Source organism: Pristis pectinata, chromosome 7, assembly GCF_009764475.1.
Source record: "Pristis pectinata isolate sPriPec2 chromosome 7, sPriPec2.1.pri, whole genome shotgun sequence".
NCBI lineage: Eukaryota > Metazoa > Chordata > Chondrichthyes > Rhinopristiformes > Pristidae > Pristis > Pristis pectinata.
Genome location: NC_067411.1, coordinates 59,318,972 through 59,336,095, shown reverse-complemented (window position 1 = coordinate 59,336,095; position 17,124 = coordinate 59,318,972). Strand labels below are relative to the sequence as shown.

General features: G+C 46.2%; 2 protein-coding genes across 5 annotated transcripts in view; both read right to left on the bottom strand.

The window, feature by feature from the left end:
• fsd1l (fibronectin type III and SPRY domain containing 1-like) overlaps positions 1–12,722 on the bottom strand; it is a 68,554-nt gene extending 55,832 nt beyond the window's left edge. For both annotated transcript variants that reach the window (XM_052019554.1, XM_052019555.1), the window contains exons 1-2: positions 12,624–12,722; positions 2,540–2,635 (exon numbers count right to left, since the gene is read on the bottom strand). In XM_052019554.1, coding sequence (XP_051875514.1) covers positions 2,540–2,635; positions 12,624–12,719 — 192 coding nt within the window. In that variant the 5' untranslated portion in view covers positions 12,720–12,722. The remainder of the gene's footprint in view (positions 1–2,539; positions 2,636–12,623) is intronic.
• A 3,211-nt stretch (positions 12,723–15,933) lies between these two features.
• Positions 15,934–17,124, bottom strand: part of rassf6 (Ras association domain family member 6) — a 33,632-nt gene continuing 32,441 nt past the window's right edge. For all 3 annotated transcript variants that reach the window (XM_052020376.1, XM_052020374.1, XM_052020375.1), the window contains one exon: positions 15,934–16,967. Coding sequence is in view for 2 of the 3 variants with exons in the window: in XM_052020374.1 (XP_051876334.1) it covers positions 16,892–16,967 (76 nt within the window). In the remaining variant the exon portion in view is untranslated. The remainder of the gene's footprint in view (positions 16,968–17,124) is intronic.

Sequence of the window (17,124 nt, the reverse complement as noted above, 5' to 3'; positions counted from 1 at the left end):
TCTGGTAAATGGCACTTCTCTTCTCCCCCCTCCCATTGGGCAGAAAATACAAAAGCCTGAAAGCACATACCACAAGGCTCAAGGACAGCTTCTATCCTGCTGTTATATTGAATGGCCCCCTAGTACAATAGGATGGACTCGACCTCACAATCTACCTCATTATGGCCTTGCACCTTATTGTCTGCCTGCACTGTCTCTGTAACTGTAACACTTTATTCTGCATTCTGTTATTGTTTTCCCTTGTACTACCTCAACGCATTGTTGCAATGAAATTATCTGTATGGTTAGCATGCAAAACTAAGTTTTTCCACTGTACATCAGTACACATGACAATAATAAACCAATTTACCAATTTTTCCAGAGAACAATAAATTGGTCAAGCACAATTCCCCATTCACACAGCCACGTTGACAATGCTTAATTACCTTGTTTTCTAAATGCCCTTAATAATTGCCTAACAATTTCCCTATGAGAGAAGTTAACTGACCTGCGGTTTCCTGCTTTCTGCCTCCCTCCATTTTTGAATAAATTAGGGACATTTGAACTACTTCATCCACATTGCTATCTTCATTATGTGTTCCCATTCCATTCTCCCAGTTCCTCCAGCTCCACACTGGCTGTTCTGATAATGGCACTTTCCACAAGTCTTTCTGAGAGGCCTTCTTTAACTATGACAACCTACTATAGTTGATAGGAATGTCAACTACATCTGCCTCATATTCCACAATGCTGCTCTCACCATCTCACATCCCACCAACATTTCACTCCACATTCAATAAACCTCCATAATTCCCACCACCTTCAACAAGCATAAGACTCGTCTTCCCTTGCTTCAGTACTCTGAAGGAACCATCCCTTCCTCGACTCCCTGGTTCACTCATTCCATGCCTACAACCACTTTCCTCAAGGAGACCTGAGACACTACTGATGCTGGAATTTGGAGCAACAAACAATCTGCTGAAGGAACTTAGCAGGTTGGGAAGTCTGTGTGGGAGGAAAGAAATTGTTGACATTTCTGGTCGAAACCCTGCATCAGGACTGAGAGCGAAGAGGTGAGGTGGCCAGATGGTCTCAAGAAGCCTTCCAGTAGATCTGCGGGAGATGGAACTCTTGCTCTTTTACCTCCTCTCTTTCCACAGTCCAGGGACCCAAAGACTCCTTCCAGGTGAAGCAGTGATTCACTCACAATTTAATATACAATGTTTGATCCCCATTATGTTGGCTTCTATATACCGGGAAAATCAGAGATTGGATACTGCTTTGCAAAACAGCTCTGTTCAGTGACCATGAGTGACCCTGGGGTTCCAGTTGCCTGTCACTAACCCTTCACTCCACTCCTACTCTGATCTCTGTCGTTGACTGCTTGCACTGTTCCAATGAAGCCCAAATTCTAGGAATAACACCTCACTTTCCGTCCAGGTATATTGCAGCCCTTGGGACTCAACGAATCCAACAATTTTAGACAATCAACATTACCAGCTTTTGATAGAATTGGTCAGTTGTAATGAAAAGTCATCGCCCTTTGTTAGCTCAGTTTTTCCTGATATACCTGATGAGTATTTCCAGCATTATTTCAGATTTCTGACAACTGTTGTTCTCCAGCTCTGTTCTAGTGGTGTTTATTCTCCCCTCTTCTCATTCATCACCTTCTACTTACACCTCCTTCTCCTTTATAACATTCTCAGACAGCATCTGCGTCACGTGTGGCATCTGGATCTACTTGGTTTCTGTTCTATCATAGACATTTGCTTTGTTGTCTCCACCCATCCCCTTCTCAGTATATTAAAACATTTGTTTTCTTACTTTCCCCAGTTCTGGTGAAACGTCATTGTTGTTTCCCTCTCTGGAGATGCTGTCTGACCTTTTGAGTATTTCTAATTTTTTTTTTAAGATTTCAGATTTCCAGTACATGGAGTTTTTTTTGCTTTTTAGACAAAAAAACTTGCTGTTAAAGGATAAACTATTGTTCTTTGGCAAACCAACCAGTACACTGCATGGGCTTATCACACTTCCTCATGCCTCCTTCTAGACCATGACCACAGCACCAGATGTCAAACCATTGTTTTCCAGGCTATTGATCTCATCCTCGCTGAGATGTTCACTCCACTGCCTCAAACCTCTGGAATGAATTTCTTTATGCCTCAGCCATATTTGCCCATGTCATTCTAAAATGTAATTTCAAAATTTGTCGTCTGTGAATTTTGATATTTTGCCCTATAGATCTGCAACAGCAGTGGTCCCAAAATTGATTCTCAAGGATACCATTGTATACTGCTCTCACGTTTTTTGGGTAGCATTGACAGCAAGACAATTATGAAGACACTATCAGCAATGTTATTTGTTCACTTTTTAAACTTCCTAATAGATATCATACATGTAGGCTGCAATTACAAAGCCTTCTATACAACCAATCAAATGGAAGAAATAAGAAACAGCAGACAAGCCCACAGGATCTAAAACCTGTAAGTTGGTGCACATTTCAGGAGCAAAGCTAAGACGCTAACATAATATTAAGTAATCCCACATATCCGAGTATTACCTGAACATTTTTTAAAGTGTGGTTCAACGTTTCAATGAAATTCTGTATTTCATCATCTTTGTTTGCCAGTGTTGAGATTATCCTTTGCAATTCTTCCTGTAATTAGAGTAAAACACAAATTAACCACCTAATAAAACTATACCACCTATGTACTAATATAGTGTTATTGCATTCAATGTTCAACAAGAAATGTATTAACCACATGTCCCTAGTGTTTTTCTCCTATACCTAGCATTAAAAAGACCAGAAAAGTCAAATGGGAATCTGTTTAATACAGAATGCACTTGTTACCATATGAAACATCATACATTACACATTTTGTAATGTTGGGTGCTCTTCCATGCTTCACTTTATATCTGCATTGTACCATAAAACCATAAAGTTCTGTGTTTTGATCATTTCAGCTAGACTGAAAAGGAATCTGAGCCTTAATTTTGAGAAATGAATCTGCAGCAGGAAATCTCATACCCTTAGCACATCTTTGTAAACTTCATGCCAAATCAGCCATCCATCACACAATGTACTAATTGTATTTTAATCTACATCCCTTTTCTTCCTTCTCTTCACTTTTTTTTCCAGCTCCTTTCCAGTGTTTGCTCCAATGTGAATTTATTAACTCCATTTTTCCTCAAAAGTGCACTATTCAACCACTCCTTACCTAACAATTGCTTTTGCACCCCACGCCCCCTATTTTTACTGTAATTGTAGATATTGCTCATTGATAAATTCTTTGATTTATAAATACTAACCACCTAGGCTTCATTCTAGGTTCTGAAAACACAAAGCTCAACTAATCCATCTATATGCAATGTTAGACAAATGAAAATGCATATGAAATTACCTCCATCTCAGTAAAGCTAACAGGGATGCCAAGAGACAATACCAGACCAAAATTGAGTCTCAGACCAGCAGCCAGTTGTGGCAGGGCTTACATGCTATAACAGGCTACAAAACAAAGTCAGGCAGCATCGCCGACAACAGTGCATTTCTTCCTGATGAGCTTAATGCATTCTAAGTACGTTTTGAACAGAAGGGTGTTAGTATGTCACCACCCGCCCTCCAATGCACTTGAATCCACAGTCACTGTTGCAGATGCAAGAGTGAACCTGCGGAAAGCATCTGGCCTGGATGGTGTCCCTGGCCGTGTCCTTAGATACAGCGTAGATCAGCTGGCGGGGGTATTTGCAGACATTTTTAACCTCTCCCTGCTTCAATCCGAGGTTCCCATCTGCTTTAAGAAGACCACAGTCATCCCGGAACCCAAGAAAAACATGGTAATGTGCCTTAATGACTACTGCCCGGTGGCTCTGAAATTCACAATCATGAAGTGCTTTGAAAGGCTGGTCATGGCAGACATTAACTCTAGCCTCCCAGATAACCTCGACGCACTGCAATTCACCTACTGCTGAAACAGGTCTACAGCAGATGCCATCTCCCTGGCCCTACACTCTGCTCTGGAACATCGGGACAGTAAATATATTAGACGATTGTTTATTGACTACAGCTTTGCTTTCAATACTATAATTCCAAGCAAACTCATCTTCAAACTCCTAGACCTGGGATTCAACACCTCCCTTTGCAACTAGATCCTTGACTTCCTGACCAACAGACTGCAATCAATAAGGATAGGCAACAACATCTCCACCACGATTATCCTCAACACACTGGTGCCCCACAAGGCTGCATCCTCAGCCCCCTATTCTACTGCCTAATACACTCACGACTGTGTGGCCAGATTCTGCTCTAACTCCATCTACAAGTCTGCAGACGGTGCCACCATAATGGGCCTATCTCAAATAACAATGAGTCTGAGTATAGGAAGGAAATAGAGATGTTGATGTCATGACAACAACCTTTCCCTCAATGTCAGCAAGAGCTGGTCATTGACTTCAGGAAAGGGGAGCAGTGCACATGCTTCTGTTTACATCAATGGAATTGATGGTTGTGAGGGTTGAGAGCTTCAGGTTCCTAGGAGAGAACATCATCAATAACCTGTCCTGGTCCAACTACGTGGATGCCATGGCCAAGAAAGTTGACTCATGCCTCTACTTCCTCAGGAACTAAAGAAATTAGGCATGTCCCTTTTGACCCTCGCTAATTTTTATCAATGCACCACTGCTTGATATGGCAACTGCTCTACTCATAACCGCAAGAAACTGCAAAGTTGTGGACACAGCTCAGCACATCACAGAAACCAGCCTCCCTGTCATGGACTCTGCCTATACTGCTCGCTGCATCAGTAAAGCAGCCAAAATAATCAAAGATCCCACCCACCCCAGGCATTCTCTCTTCTCCCCTCTCCCATCGGGCAGAAGATACAAAAGCCTGAAAGCACATACCACCAGGCTCAAGGACAGCTTCTATCCTGATGTTATGACTATTGAATGGTTCCCTAGTACAATAAGATGGATTCTTGACCTCACAATCTACCTCGTTATGGCCTTGCACCTTACTGTCTACCTGCACTACACTTTCTCTGTAACACTTTATTCTGCATTGTTATTTTACCTTGTACTACCTCAATACACTGTTGTAATGAAATGATCTGTATGGATGGTACGCAAGACAAGTTTTTCACTGTACCTCAGTACATGTGACAACATAAACCAATGTAAAAAAAAATCTGCAGCAGAACAAATTCATCCTTACGACTTGCATAATGTGATCTTTTACAGCCCTGCATCCAACTGTCTTCAGTGACATCCTGAAATTGTTTATATGGTATCAGTAATTAGCTTGGGTAAACCAGCAAAACTGTAGGTTCTTCAGAATTACTCTCCCACGTTTCAATCTATAGAAAAGAACTGAGATACTAAGTCAGATCTTCTCGTTTGCATACAAAATGCACATTCACTTTTGCTCCATTTCAATTCCCCTTTGAAAGTCAATCTGCTACCCACTGGCATGCTCAGAAATGAAGGAAAAAATGAAAGGGGGACTCAGCCAGGAAAATTTAATGGCCAGAATAGTGAACAACAAATTTTTGACTCTTAGTAATCAGCTCTGACACTGCTAAATCTCATCCTCCCTAAACTCGCTACCTTCATACTTTTACAAAGTGCTGGTCAAACCACTGTAGATCTGGGCCAAGGATACCCACATCCAATCACTGGAAGCCAAACAAATTTTAAACTCAGTCCAAACCAATAAACTAGTGGCGAGCCTAATCTTACCATCTAAATCTCAGATGGAAAGCTTCTTACTGCCATTGCAGAGTTACCTGTAATGCCGCTTTCAATGAACTATGCACTTATACTCCAAGGTCCCTCTGTTCCATTGCACTCCCTAGTGCCCTAACATTCATTGTACAAGTCCTACACTGGTTTGACTTTCCAAAATGCATCACCTCACACTTATCTGTACAGAAATCCATTTGCCACTCCTCAGCCCACTTCCCTAAATGATCAAGATCCCCCCGTAATCTATAATAACCTTCTTCACCTTCAACAACACCACCTAATTTTGTGTCATCTGCAAACTTACTGATCAAGCCTTGTGCATTCGTGTCCAAATTACTTATATAATGAATAACAAGGGTCCCCACACCGACCCCTGCGGCACACCACTAGTCACTGGCCTCCATTCCCAGAAAAACCTTCAACCATCACCCTCGGCTTCCTATCTCCGAGCCAATTTTGAATCCACCTAACTAGCTCTCCCTGGATTCCATGGGACCTAACGTTCCAGACCAGCCTACCATGCGGGATCTTGTCGAAGGCCTTGATAATGTCCAAATAGACAACATCCACTGTCCCTACCCTCATTCACCTTTTTGGTTATCTCTTCAAAAAGCTCTAAAAGGTTCGTCAAGCACTACTTTCCATGTACAAAGCCATGCTGACTCCTCTTAATCAGACTCTGTCGATTCAAAGGCTGGTAGATCTTGTCCCTCAGGATTCCTTCCAGTAAATTCCCACTACTGATGCCAGGCTGACCAGCCTGCAGTTCCCTGGATTGTTCTTGCTACCTTTCTTAAACAACGGACCATTAGCCACCTTCTAGTCTTCAGGAACTTCACCAGTGGCTAATGATGAAGCAAGTGTCTCTGCAAGGGCCTCTGTAATTTATTCTCTAGCCTCCCACAAAGTCCAAGGATGCACTTGGTCAGGCCCTGGGGATTTATCCACCTTAATATGCTGCAAGGCTGCAAATACCTCCTCCTTGGTAATACTAATGTCCTCCAAAACATCTCCACTTGTTTCCCTTATCTCTTTAGCAACTGTAGCGGCTAGCTACACACTACCAAATGAAGACACAGAGTCACTGGTTTCGAAATCGAAGGTCGACTGCCGACCGGGGCGCGGTGTGCCTTTAATAGCCGAGCGATTCCCGCGCTACGGTTCCCGCGTTGACCTCATGCGCATGTCACCCGACCTTCCCGCGTGCGGGCTTTCCCAGCTCAACGATGGGGAAGGAGGGAGGGCCCCGCGCCATCTTGGATCGGGGCCTCCAACGACGTTGCGATGTTGGGAGCCGGTTCGATGCCGGTGCGGTGAGTCGCTACATAATCCCCCCCAGAATCGGCAATACCGTCGCAAAAATCAGAATGAAATAAACTATGACTTGGGTGGCCTGCCACTGCGCCGCGCTCGCTGTACCACCATGGGTTGGTCCGAGTCTAAATGAGCCGGCTTCAGCCAGTCAACCGTAAACACCTCCTCACGCCCCCCAATGTCCAGCACGAACGTAAATCCATTGTTCCTGACGACCCGGAACGGTCCTTCATACGGCCATTGCAGCAGTGATCGGTGCGCGCCCCTCCTGATGAAGACAAACTTACAGTCTTGGAGGGAAATCAGCATATGGTCCGGGACCTGTCCGTGCTGCGAGGTGGGAAATCAGGGCCAGGCTTCCAAGCTGCTCGTGCAGCAGGTTGAGCGCCACGGTAGGTCCTTCCTCTGGCCCCCGAGGGACTGGTAGGAACTCACCTGGGACTGCTAAGGGCGTTCCGTAGAACATCTCCGCGGACGAGGCATGCAGGTCCTCTTTTGGCACGGTGCATATCCCCAGCAGGACCCAGGGGAGTTCGTCTACCCAGTTGGGCTCCTTAAGGCAGGCCATGAGTGCCGACTTCAGGTGGCGATGGAACCTCTCCACCAGCCCATTGGATTGCGGGTGATAGGCGGTGGTGAGGTGGATCCGGGAACCCCACAAGTCGGCAACGGCAGACCACAGGCCAGAGGTGAATTGAGCTCCCCTGTCGGAAGTGATGTGTGCTGGGACACCGAAACGGGCCACCCAAGCTGACAAAAGGGCCCGTGCGCAGGACTGGGCGGAGGTATCTGTGAGGGGAATGGCTTCAGGCCAGCGGGTAAAATGGTTGACAATCGTGAAGAGGTACCGCGCTCCTTGGGAGACTGGGAGAGGGCCGACCAGGTTGACATTGATATAGTCGAACCTCCGGCGGGTAGGCTGAAAATCCTGCAAGGGGGCCTTGACATGCTGCTGTACTTTTGAGGTCTGGCAGTGAGTGCAGGACCAGGCCCCATTCGGAAACCTGTTTACGCAGGCCATGCCAGACAAATTTGTCTGTCCGGATGGATGGGTGTGCAAGGCTGTGGACGGCATCAAACACCCGTCTGCGCCAGGCAGCTGGGACAATGGGGCGGGGTCTACCTGTGGAGATATCGCAGAGCAGGGTGCGCTCACTGGGGCCTACCAGAAGGTCTTGCAGTCGCAGGCCCGAGACTGCAGTGCGGTAGCTGGGCATCTCCATGTCCGTTCGCTGTGCCTCCGCTAAGGCAACGAAATCCACCCCTTGGGATAAAACTTGGATGGTGGGCCGTGACAGTGCATCCGTGACCACGTTCTCTTTCCCCGGTAGATGGCGGATGTCAGTGGTGAACTCCGAGATATACGACAAGTGCCGCTGTTGCCGCGCTGACCAGGGATCTGAGACCTTGTTGAAGGTGAAGGTCAACAGCTTGTGGTCGATGAAAGCTGTAAACGGCCTGCCCTCCAAGAAGTATCAGAAGTGTCTGATGGCCAGGTACAACGCCAACAGCTCGCGGTCGAAGGCGCTATATTTGAGCTCTGGTGGTCGGAGGTGCCTGCTGAAGAACGCCAGCGGTTGCCAATGCCCTTCGATAAGCTGTTCTAGCACGCCTCCGACCGCTGTGCTGGAGGCATTGACCATGAGGACAGTCGGGACGTCCGTGCGAGGATGCACCAACATGACTGCGTCCGCCAAGGCCTGCTTGGTTTTGACGAACGCGGTGTGAGCCTCTTCCGACCAAACAATGTCCTTGCTTCCACCTGACAGGAGAGCAAACAACGGGCGCATGATGTGGGCCACGGATGGTATGAACCGGTGATAAAAGTTTACCATACCGAGGAATTCTTGCAGGCCCTTGATGGAGGTGGGTCTGGCGAAATGGTGGATGGCGTCGACCTTCGCAGGCAGGGGTGAGGCACCACGTTTGTCGATTCGATGACCCAGGAAATCCATTGTCTCCAGCCCGAATTGGCATTTGGCTGGGTTGACGGTCAGGCCGAAATCCCTCAGGCGAGAAGAGTTGGCGGAGGTGCGTGAAATGTTCCTGGCAGCTGTGAGGGTGGGTCCTGGTGTACAGTTGCAAGTCTCGCGGTCGTTGGGAGGCACGACGCTGACTTCAGCTCCGGTGTCCACTAGGAACCAACGTCCAGAACGCCTGTCCCACACATTCAAGAGGCTATCCGGGTGGCCAGCCGTCATAGCCATCAGTGGCGGCTGGCCCTGGCGTTTCCCAGAAACCAGCATGGTGGCTGGCATCTGCGGGCGTCAGCACCCCACCACTGGTGGTAGAAACACCATTGGTCGGTCGGTGCCTCAGACCTGGTGGTGGGTGGGGGGCATTCAATCGCTGGGTCTGGCCTGCTGGGTACGTGGCTTGGCAACGCGCTCGACGGATGCCCCGCTCTCCCTTTTTCGCCCACCAAAGGACATCCGCTCAGGCGGCCACCTTCCAGGGTTCGCTGAAATCGGCATCCGCCAGGAGCAGGTGGATGTCATCGGGTAACTGCTCCAGGAAAATCTGCTTAAACAGCAGACAGGGCTTATGCCCGTCTGCCAGGGCCAACATCTCATTCATGAGCGCGGAGGGGGGCCTGTCGCCCAACCCATCGAGGTGGAGGAGGCGGGAGGCTTGCTTGCGTCGGGGAAGGCCGAAAGTCTCGAGGAGGAGGGTCTTGAACTTATCGTACTTCTCCTCCTTCGGGGGCGTCTGGATGAAATCCTCGACCTGGGCGGCGGTGTATTGGTCGAGGGCGCCCACCACGTAATAGTACTTGGTATCGTCCCTGGTGATCTGGCAAACCTGGAACTGGGCCTCAGCCTGGTCAAACCAGACACTGGGCCAGAGGGTCCAGAAGGTGGGCAGTTTAAGGGCTACTGCCTGTACCTCTTGCTGTGCAGACATCGTGGGTCCAAAAACATTTGGGCCTGTCGGGGTCACCAATGTAGCGGCTAGCTACACACTACCAAATGAAGACACAAGAGTCGTTGGTTTCGAAATCGAAGGTCGACTGCTGACCGGGGCGCGGTGCGCCTTTAATAGCCGAGCAATTCCCGCGCTGACGTCACGTGCGGGTCACCTGACCTTCCCGCGCACAGGCTTTCCCAGCCCAACGCCAGGGAAGGAGGAGGTCCCCGCGCCATCTTGGATCGGGGCCTCCGACGACGTCACGATGTTGGGAGCCGGTTCGATGCCAGTGCGGTAAGTTGCCACACAACCATGATTTTCTCCACAGTAAACACAGAGGGAGAAATTTGTGTTAAAAATCCCACGCAGGTCCTGCAGCTCGAGACATAAGTGGCCCTGATCTCTAAGGGGACTTGCTCTCTCCCTAGCCACTCTTTTACTCTTTAGGAAAGTTTGCAGCCATTGGAAAAAGTAACAGTTTCATTTGCAAGTTTATAATATCTCAGTACTGATAGAAATACATCTTCTTCTGAAGGATGCAATGTAAATCTACACTGCAACAATGGTTTCAATAGGACCAAATTCTTACATTGCTTTCACGATTGATCTTCCTGCAAGGCTAATATACTGTACTGAAAACGGTAACTTACAGATTGGATAATACTGCACAGTGTCAGTGTACCACAGTGATGTAGCACTTTAAGTCTTCCATCACAAGATATTAAGTCAGCAAAAAAAAAATCACCCACCCCACATCCTACTACCTGCGAGGACCACTACCAAGCATCCAGTCTTTCTCTTACACTATCCCAAACATTCACCCTCACCTGCTTGTATGGGGAATAGTAAGATATAGAATGAATTGCATAAATGGTTAATTTTTGCATGAGTAAAGATAATGAAGGTTTTACTCACTGCCTTTCAGCTAATTAAGTTAGCCCTGGGGGGGGGGTCTGCCGGAAAACAAGCAGGAAAACCAAGCAGGATGACAGTAAAGATAGATAATTTACTGCAATTTTTTTCAACCCTGAGATAGGAAAGATATAGGAACAGCTGGATCCCACTGGGATGCAATTAAGGAGTATGGTGGGAACTAGTCCCATTATGCCGAGTAATGAGGCCTGGGATTGTACAGGATCCCCAAGTTTATAACAAACGTGGAAATGGAGACAGTCTGTCTGTTCCTGGTACTGCACTCGATCTCATAACTTCTCGGCAGGAAAAAAAAACTTGAATGACTAGTGATAAATGTATCAAAGGCCAGTTGTCCACCCGTGTGGAGTGTATGGCTGCATTGTCTGTAATGGAAACTATGACAACTTGAAACTCACTGGAACAGCCCACAAGCTGTTTCGCCACGCGAATGAACCACTTGCATCCCAAGACCGGGACTAAGGACCAACTATTAGCTGTTCTTAATATTGTCACTTCGTTCCAGGACAGGCCAGGCCACGCCAGTCACTCTCTCTCTCTCTTCCACCCCCATACAAAAAAACCTATCCCACCTATCCTTTCAATCCCCCACCACACCCCCCCACCGTAAATATTTACAGACAGACAGAATCTATCTATATACCCATCACTCCCTTGCCCTTTCCACCCACCACCCCAAAATACCAGGACTTTCACAATCATTGTTGCCAACCACCCCCACCCCCCAAAAATTTAACACATCACCACTCTCCCAAAACACTCTGGCCCACCTCTCTTCTTTCTCCCCACCATTCCCACTAAACACTCCGAGCTGTCTCTTCTTCTTTACCCACCCCCCACTCACTCCCACAAAACACTCTGGCCCACTTCTCTTCTCTCCCTCCGCGCACCACCCCCACTAAACACACTGGGCTGTCTCTCTCTACCTTCTCTCTCAATCCCACTTCCCCAAATCACCACAGCCTATTTCTCTTTCTCCTTCTCTCTTTCCCACACAAACCCAAAACATCTGCCTGTCTATCTATGCCCTCCCAAAATAAAACCTCCATCCCATCTCTGTACCTCTCTCTTTCTGCCAAAATCTTTCTCTCCCTCTCTTCCCCACAAAAAACTGAGCCCATCTCTGTATTTCCCCCTCCCAAAACAAAAAACAGCCCATCCCCATTTCTTTCCCCACTCCCCTCCACCGTCTCCGGCGTATCTCATGGATTCCCCCCCACCCCCAGAAGTACAAATTAAAAACAAATGAAATTAAACATAATAAGCTATAATATACCAAATGAAATTAAAACCACATAGAAAAGAAAACCAGAGTAGCCACATCACTGATTGTGTTATTGCGGTGGTGGCGATTAGGTCCAAGACTCTGGGAGGAAAGCCCGAGGCGTGGGGAGAGGGCTGTAGGGATGGGGGGGGGGGGGGGGGGTGGGAAGGAGAGGAGGGGGGAAGAGGGAAGGGTGGGGGGAAGGAGGGAAGGGTGGGGGGAAGGAGGGAAGGGTGGGGGGAAGGAGGGGAGGGGGGATGGGGGGGCCTGAGGAGGGGCCGTGGGGGATGGGGGGGGGCCGTAAGTAGGAATCGTGGGTGAGAGGGGGCCGTAGGCGGGGGAAGGGCCCGGACCTGTCAGGAACAACCAACCTCCTCTCCCGGACTCTTGAGGTCAGGTGGCACAGGTGCCGGTAATGTTTGGGGAGTGGGCCTGGTGTCCCCGTAGGGCGAGGTCCCGTCCCACCCCAGCCGGTGCGGCCACTTACCCGCTGCGAGTCCATGGCTCCGCCGACCAGCCGCCGCTCTCCGTGACCCAGGTGACGCCCGAGCCTCCTCACCGCGGGGGGACCCCCGATGCGCATGCGCAGTAGCCAGCGGCCCCGCGCAGGACATTGATAGTGATGAGCGGGTCGGTGACGTCACAGACAGTAAGGCCAGAAGCGCGCGCTTTGTTGTGCGCTTTTCATGTTCACTTTTTGTATGAAGCAGAAAGTTAGGAAATAAAAGCTCCTGAAGGCAGAATCTGCCAAAAACTCTCACAGTAATTCATTGTCATTATGTAATGGTATCATTTGACCCTGGATTTTGAAGTCATTGGTGAAAGACCCTAATGTTGCCCCAAAATATTAGCAACATTTTTCCTCATCGTGTGCACTTGGTAATTTCACCGCAACCTAGGTGTTGCTCTGGAATGGCACTGATGCAGTAGTGCAAAATCCTCTTCGGTTATTTGTCCCATTGTGTTAAAGTTCAGTTATGGCCGAGTCCTCTGAAATGTATTAGTAGGTGTTCACCTCCCAAAGCCAAATTCAAGCACCGGAACCAAGGTCAAAGTGGGGGTCACACAAGTACACAAGAAAATAGGAGCAGGAGGAGTCCGCCTTGGCCCTGAATCCTACCTGCCATTCAATATGATCATGATTGATTTACTCTAGGGCTCAACTCCTCTGTGCCAGATCCCGATAACCCTCCATCCCTCAACCTTTCAAAAATGAATCTACTTCCAGTTTAAATACTTGAACGAGCCAGCATCCACAAGTCTCTGGGGAAGAGAATTCCAGAGATTCACGACTGGATTGCCTGAGCCCAACATGTGGGTGATGGTTTGGGTTCGATTTCACCTTCAGCATCGGGGGTGATGGTAAGGGCTGGCAGTTGGGGTTATGTTGTGAATACCAGGCTTCATCACAGGAGAGATAGACCTGAAGCAGCATGGGATAGCAGGATACAGTGAGGAGAATTGAAAGCCATTTTCTGAGAGAGGTGGAAGATAGAATCAAGAACAGCATTGTGATTGAAGGAAGTGGAACAGTTTTGTGAGAGGTGAAATTGGGAAGACCAGCTTCAGGGGGAAGTTTAGTGTAATGGGTGGGTGGATGGTGACTCAAGGGCTTAGATGCATTTCAATTAACTGTAGCTCTCCCAAATTGGAATTGCAAGATTAAGACCATATTTTATTAGGAATGACCAACTATGGAGAGCCCCATGTTAATGTGGAGCAAGTTCCCACTAAATTTTCCAAAATGAGTGTTGCGCAGGGAACAACGTCGTCCCAGGTGTCATTGGGTTTGCAAGAGTGACTCACAGTGGGAAATACCTGTTGAAATTCATTATTGGTGTAATTTGACCTGGAAATAGTCAGAAATGTGATTTATTCTGAATTAGATTTTCAGTCATATAGCACCGAGAAATGCAGAGCTCTGCAATCTAATCCCTGGGCCCTGCAGTCTGGTGGCCTCTTTAGAACAGTGTCCAACAACATTGAAATCATTAAGCAAGCCAATCTGTCAACCTATAAGAGTTTAGTTGTGCAAATAAAATTTACACAAATGATGTGAAAACATTTGCTGCATGTCATTTGATGTCACTGTGTATTCCTGGTGACATCATGCCCACAAATTTGTCAACAAGGAGAACTTGTATCAAATCTGCAGGTGTGATCTCAGTTTATAAAGGATCCAGTCAGGTTTAGAATGTGAGTTCACTTGTTCCATGTGAGAGAATTACCTGTCTTCGGTGAGTTTCCAATAAAATGTTAGATTGTATTTCAAACAATAAAACTAAATTGAAAATGTTGCAATGTAAATATCCTTAATTTTAGTGGAATAGTAACACTGATATTAAGCACCATTGGACAGAATAGGCTGGGATTGTGCTAATCATCAGCTGCCAATTCTGAAGATTTTTGTCCACTAACTGCAGAACGCATGTCAATTCGTTCTGGACTTAGGTGTCTCGACTTTGGGACCAGCTGGAGGGCAGGAACAATTCAGCCAATCTGACCTAACACTCCATCATTGGGGTCAGCATCGAGTTTAAATATCCTGAGCTGAGAGACCAGATGCACTTTGCTCCTTAAGTTTATGTCAGCTACAGCTGGAGTAAGTAGATCAATGGGGTCACTAACTTTGATTGTAAGTGCAGGTAAGTTCATTGTTTTATTTCTCTATTTGATTTAATGATGTTACTAATTTCCAACTGTTAAGCATGTTTTAAAGTAAGTTTGTTATTTTTTGTTATATCTATTTGCTCCTGGCTATAAAAAGGACAGTCTGGGGCAGGGCCACCTCAGGTTTAATTTCCATTTGCAGACTGCTCCACTTTACGTGATGGGTATGGCAGCTGAGCCTTGAGGGCTTTGAAATGAACTTGTGGGGTGCAAAGTGTAAGGGCAGCTGTTGAAGAAGCATGTGAGCAGACCAGATTGTTCACAGTCTAGCCCATTGTTACACCTGATCTTCCTGTGGCAGAATCACACCGGATTTCACTGACTTCTAGTAGGGAGCATCATGCAGAGACTTTATTTCATAGATGAGACTGATAATCGGCACTTCTACTTTATGGACTTGATTTGTGTTAAAAATATTAAAATATATCTATTTAACATCAGAATTTGCCAGGCTAACATGGAATGTTAAACAAGTTGATCATTGAATTTCATTGTTTAATTTAAAAAGCTACAGAGTGTTTTTAGTGGTAAAATATATATAATTGGAACATAATTCATGCATTTGGTCCTATTTCAATAATGGAGTCATTGCACATTTCATTTGAGTTTCTGAAACCTCAATTAAAGAAGTAGCAAGTTAAATAAAATGATCATTAAATCAAAATATTTGAAGCTGATTTTAGTTTGTACCTCATAATGAAGAAATGAACACCAGTTGGTGAATTCAACTCCTTGGTGTTACTGGAGAAATAAAAGACTGCAGATGCTGGACAGTGGAACAAAAAAATAAACTGCTGGAAGGGTCAAACAGCATCTGTGGAGGCAAAAGGTCCTGATGCTGGGTCTCGGCCTGAAAAGTCAACACAACCCTTTTGCCTCCACAGATGCTGCTTAACCCATTGAGTTCTTCCAGCAGTTTATTTTTTTGCATCTTCTTCTTCTTCTTATTATTATTATCATCATCATTATTAATGATAATGTTTGCTCAGAAACTCCCTGCAAACATATTTTTGGAAGCATACAATTTTACCAAAACTTGCATTTATATAGTCCCTTTAATCTAGAAAATAAATCAGGATCATACATGGAAGAAAAATTAAACAAAATATATTATTGCTTGAGTTTCATGCATTTTCAACTTTATTTAAAATTGATACAATGAACAAAAATGGAGTCAATGTTGTTCTACTTTTATTTTCAGTTTGAAGAGTAACAATATAAAATGTGGCTTAGTTCCAGGAAACATGACTTCAGCAATGACATCTTTGGAGGCAGAACTACAACCATACCTTTTCACGTTTCTTTGAGGATCACAATGGAATTGCAAGAAAAAGAAACTAAACATAGAAATACATCCTGGAACTTAATCAAACAGAACTTCACACCAAGTCATCCTAGAAATTATTCAAGAGGCTAATGGCACTCTTCTCTAAGTTCAAGAATGAGCAAGGGGCCAGAACTAGAGAAGGGCAGTTATCTCACAAGGATAGAGGCAAAAGCCCTGGAGACAGTTGAAAGCAGGAGTGACAATTTTAATAAGATCTGGAGAAAGGAAACTAGCACAGTGGTTGAACAAGATTTGTGTGTGTCAGGACTTGGAAAGAAGTAGTTTCAACAACTTCAAAACTGTAGAAGGTCGAATGAGGGAAGCAGGTCAGCAGTGCTTTGGCATTGTCAAGTATAAAGATAACAGATATGGATGAGGGTTTCAGCAGCAGCTGAGGCTTGGGCACAGTCGGGCAATGCTTCTGGAGGTAACCTGAATGATGTGTGTAAATGTTGTTTTAAGCCATTCTCAGAGTAAATGTGACACCACAGGCTGTGAATAGTCTTGTTCAGTTCGGACAGTTGCCAAATGGAAGGATGGTGATGTTGAGTAAAAAATGGGAGTTGCAACAGAAATATCCCTGGAATATACGGAGTAACACAATTAATGCCATGTGATTTAGTCCACAGTTTCCTTTTGCACTGTTCATGTATTGAGAGCTGTTGATGCATCATTGCAAGCCTCAAGGAAAATCTAGGCAACTAATTTTGCAATTCAACACTTCCTGGCATCCAGCTTCTCAGTTGCCGGACTGTTCCTTAAACTGAAGTTTCTGCCCTCACCATCATTCGTCTTCGCAGCTGCTGAACCAAAGACCTTTTCTCCATTCTGTATCTGTAAAAATGGCAGGTAGAATTTTTTACAGAGGGGCACAAGAGATGAGAGATTACTGAATTGGGAGCAATGAACATTCTGCTGGAGGAACTCGACATGTCGAGCAGCATCTGTTGGGGGGGGGGGGTGAAAAATTGTCAATGTTTTGGTTTGAAAC